Source organism: Echinops telfairi, unplaced genomic scaffold (genome assembly GCF_000313985.2).
Source record: "Echinops telfairi isolate 266 unplaced genomic scaffold, ASM31398v2 ScPeMD7_7465;HRSCAF=8503, whole genome shotgun sequence".
Lineage (NCBI taxonomy): Eukaryota > Metazoa > Chordata > Mammalia > Afrosoricida > Tenrecidae > Echinops > Echinops telfairi.
Window position 1 is genome coordinate 8,471,795 of NW_022111365.1, and position 4,174 is coordinate 8,475,968.

Genomic DNA, 4,174 nt, shown 5'->3' on the forward strand with positions numbered 1-4,174 from the left:
TGGATTGGGATAACAGTTGTATGAGCCCCTAATAAAATGTTAAAAAAGAAAAAAAAAATTGACAGCCTCAGGTGCAGTATAGCACCAATGAAGCATAAAAAAAAAATTTTAAAAAAAATTAGTGCTGTCTGAAGCAACGCCAATTTCTTTAATCCCCTCAGATAACCTATCCTCTTGTTTCAGGAAAAACCTGTACCCACCTCCTCATCACTGCTGAACAGTAAGGCAGATGCTTTCTTTTTGGAGGGCTCAGAAAGCTTTGTTTTCTCTTGACTTCGAGTTGGCAGAGATGATGTCTGCTTTTTAGCAGCTGTGGCCCCCAAAAAATTATCCTGGAAAACCAAAGACAAAGGGTGTGACCACTTAACAGACATAAAATATGCATAGAAAAAGTATTCTTGCACATCACACTATATGTACTAAGTCTCCAGTGGGTGCAGAACATAACAACTTTGGGGTGAAAAACAATCATTACATGGTATTAAATACCACCCTAATCTTGGTATAAATCTACCAAAGTGTATAATATCTTTTAACTGTAATCTCTATTCACAAAAGGAAAATACATTACCCTGTGATTGAAAGATAGAATACTTGGAAGTGGGAGTGGGTAATATGAGGACAAGGTGTTAGAAGTAGAAACGTGAAACATGATTAACTTTTCTATGTAATTAGGGAAAGCTTTCAGTCTGTAATTACCAATAGAAGAGCTCATCTTTCTGTTCTTCCTGTGGCATTTAGTAATTTGCAACTTGCTTTTTCTACAGAATAAAAACTAGAGCAATGGCTTAAAAGAGAAAAATGATGTTTTTCTCTTCTCTTTTACATCTAAAAAAGACACATGCCTGGGACCAATGAAAGGAAACACTTGTTTTAAAAGACAATACAAGTTGATTAAATAAAACTGCCACAATATTAAGGTTCAATGTCATTTATAAGTGCCTGTAGAGTTGTGTACTGCAAAAATATCTATTGTTACTTTTAAGATAATGAGAGCAAGACAATTCAAGAACCCAAGACAGAGTCAGGATGGAAAAAACACTCGAGACAACATACCCAAACAGAACAGCTCTGAAATGTAAAGATGAAGGGAGTCTTTTGGGGAGAATGTAGTAAGAAAGGTCATAAGGATATGACCTTTCTTATGCACTTACGGTGTGCCAGACACAGTGCTAAGTGTTTTACATGCGTTTCCTGTGTTCATCACTATAATACTATTAAATCATGTAAGGCTCGGAAAGGTTAAGTGATTTGATCAAAGTCCCTGGTCTGCAAATAATGAAGCTGCGATATAAACACAGGAGTTTGCTTCCAAAGTCTATAAGCTTTTACACATTGTAAGACAAGATAGAATGGTTAAGTTGTGGCTTATCCTTTTCTTATTTCTTTCTAGAACTTTTCTCTGAGTGTGAAAAGACAAGTATTCTGTGTAGGTAACTAGGCATAAAAAAAAAAAAAGATATATCTTATGCAAAGTATAGATTTTTTTAAATGAACGGATCTATACAATTGTGTTTTACATACATTTCATTATGTATATTTCACAGTAAAAAAAAAATACACATTAAAAAAATCTATAAAGCCTTAATTAATCCCCTTGCAGAGGGGTCTAGGGAAGGAGAAAGATGAGCCAGTCAAGGTGAGATGTAGCAACGATGAAAAATACAACTTTCCTCTAGTTCCTAAATGCTTCCTCCTCCCCCCTCCCCCCCCCCCCCCACTATCATGATCCGAATTATATCTTGCAAGTCTGGCTAGACCAGAGGATGTACACTGGTACAGATAGGAACTGGAAACACAGGGAATCCAGGGTGGATGATCCCTTCAGGACCAGTGGTGTGAGTGGCGATACTGGGAGGGTGGAGGGAGAGTGGGTTGGAAAGAGGGAACCGATTACAAGGATCTACATGTGACCTCCTCCCTGGGGCACGGACAACAGAAAAGTGGGTGAAGGGAGACGTTGGCCAGGGCAAGATATGACAAAATAATAATTTATAAATTATCAAGGGCTCATGAGGGAGAGGGGAGCGCAGAGGGAAACAAGCACACCTTGTTCTGAACCTCCTGTTAGAACAGAGGTCTGGGTCAGACACAACCTGGCAGTTCAGAGGGAAGAAAGATACGCAGGAAGCCCTGAAAAGATGACAAATTCTTGACTTCTCTGACAAGCACCAAGCAAACCCTTCTCACAGTGCTTCAGACTCGTGGCATCAGAAAGGCTGCCAATTCACTCCCCACAACAGCCTAGGCCCTGAGACTTGAATTAATCCCACAGAATAAGGTGGCACAACTTCCCTGACATCCTGGAGTGTGGGGAGTAAGCCCACCGTGGGGGAGGGCAAAGATTAAGTGAATCCAAGTCAAGTGGGGGGTGAAGTTTTGAAACAGATGGGGAAAGTTGCATGGGAAGGCCTGAAGTTTATCAATTATATGAAGCCCTGGGGCTTATCAGCTCATGGTCAGAAAAGATTTATTAAAGCGACTCTGAGCCCTGTTCTAATTCAGTTTCAATTACAGTGGTGAGTGCGGCAAGAAAAGTACCTTGGATATTGTCTTCTCCCTCCTGCCATGAAAGTGATTTTGGTCAATAGCCTAACAAACACTTCCTAAGAAATTTAGGAGCCAACCTTGAGACTAGGACCTTGACAGGAAATAGTAAGTTTTTGCCATATTAGCATTACTTCCTCAGAACAGGTTATTGCCACATGACCTAGCCACTCACTCTTCAGTATTCAAGAGTTAGAGCAAATGTGTAGAAAAAACTATTCATTCTATTATCACCTGCACACACACACAAAAAAACAGACAAATATAAAAACATATCTCAGAAAAAGCCAATTACAATGTACATGAGAAAACAAAAAATGATGGAACAAACAAATGGTCTAAACATAGGAAAAGACCCAGGAGATATCTTAGATGAAGAAAAGGCACTATATCTTCTTCCTATGAGGGAGTTTAGAAAAATGATCTTCATGAGGGCAACATATATACAAACATGCCTGACTCAATTGATCGATGGATGTGATGAGTTGTATGAGCCCCCAATAAAATGACTAACAAAAAATGAAAAATGATCTTCACCTGCTTTAAATGAATGAAGAGAAAACTTGACAGAAATACGTAACAGAAAAGAACATAAAAGAAATTATGAAAGCACTACAAGAATAAATGAAAATATAGAAATAATTTGACAACTCAAAATAGAAAATTAGAAATTGAAAAATAAGATATTACTGAAGTCAAAGGATGGATCAGTATCAAAGCCTAACTGTGAGAACTGGTGTGCAAAGGTAATGGTAACAGAGAGACCCTAAGTTTCATTTGTGGAACTACTTAGGAAATAAGCCTCCAGAGAACTCCTACTATCTAAAATTGAGGGAAGAGAGGAAAGTGGTCACTAAATAGAGTGCTTGGGAAAGAGGAATATAGAAGGTCAATGTCATAAATCTAAACTGAACAGCTAACACTTTGTCAGTACACCCCCCACCCATGATGCAAGTTGGACCTGATCTGGTTTCCAATATTTTCTGTAAGTTTGGTTTGTATTATTTTCTTTGGTTTTTGTTTGTTCATATTAGAGTGTATTTCAGGTGTTATGTCAATGTAGGTCACCCTCTTGAAGCTGTGTTACATGCTTTTCTATTTTTCAGTATATAAAACCCAAGATCAATGAATCTAAAAGGACAGCAAGTAAAATAAGGGGTTTAGGGAGAGAAGGGAACAGTGGTGGAGGTAGGGTACAAGGGAGGCAATGTCAAGGAGTCCATGTAGAAAAAGAATGTTTGGAAGTTGATTATGGTAGCAATTGTACATTCTACTTGACATGATGGAAATTTGGATTGGTATGATATATGTCTCCCAACTAATAAAAAAATTGTTTTAAATAAAAGAATGAGATATTAGAAATGGGTAATAATCTGGAAGAACAAATCAGTAGAATTGAAACAATGAACTCAAAGGAAATTCTCTCAAGACTAAAATATGAGAACAATCTATAGAAAAAGACCAAAAATAAACCCAAAACACTAAAGAAAACTTAAGAATTCTCTGAGACACTATCAAGACCAATTGCCTATAGCTGATAAACATTCCATAATGGAAAGAAATAACCACAAAGAAAATAGTTCATGAAATATTAGACTAAAACTTCCATAACATGATGACTGAGTTA

At 37.5% G+C, this 4,174-nt stretch overlaps 1 protein-coding gene across 1 annotated transcript in view; it reads right to left on the reverse strand.

Annotated features, from left to right (window-relative positions):
- Window positions 1-4,174, reverse strand: part of LOC101659799 (WASH complex subunit 2A) — a 96,192-nt gene that overhangs the window by 34,619 nt on the left and 57,399 nt on the right. The window contains exon 16 of the mRNA XM_045283653.1: window positions 201-332. Within this exon, the coding sequence (XP_045139588.1) occupies window positions 201-332 (132 nt within the window). The remainder of the gene's footprint in view (window positions 1-200; window positions 333-4,174) is intronic.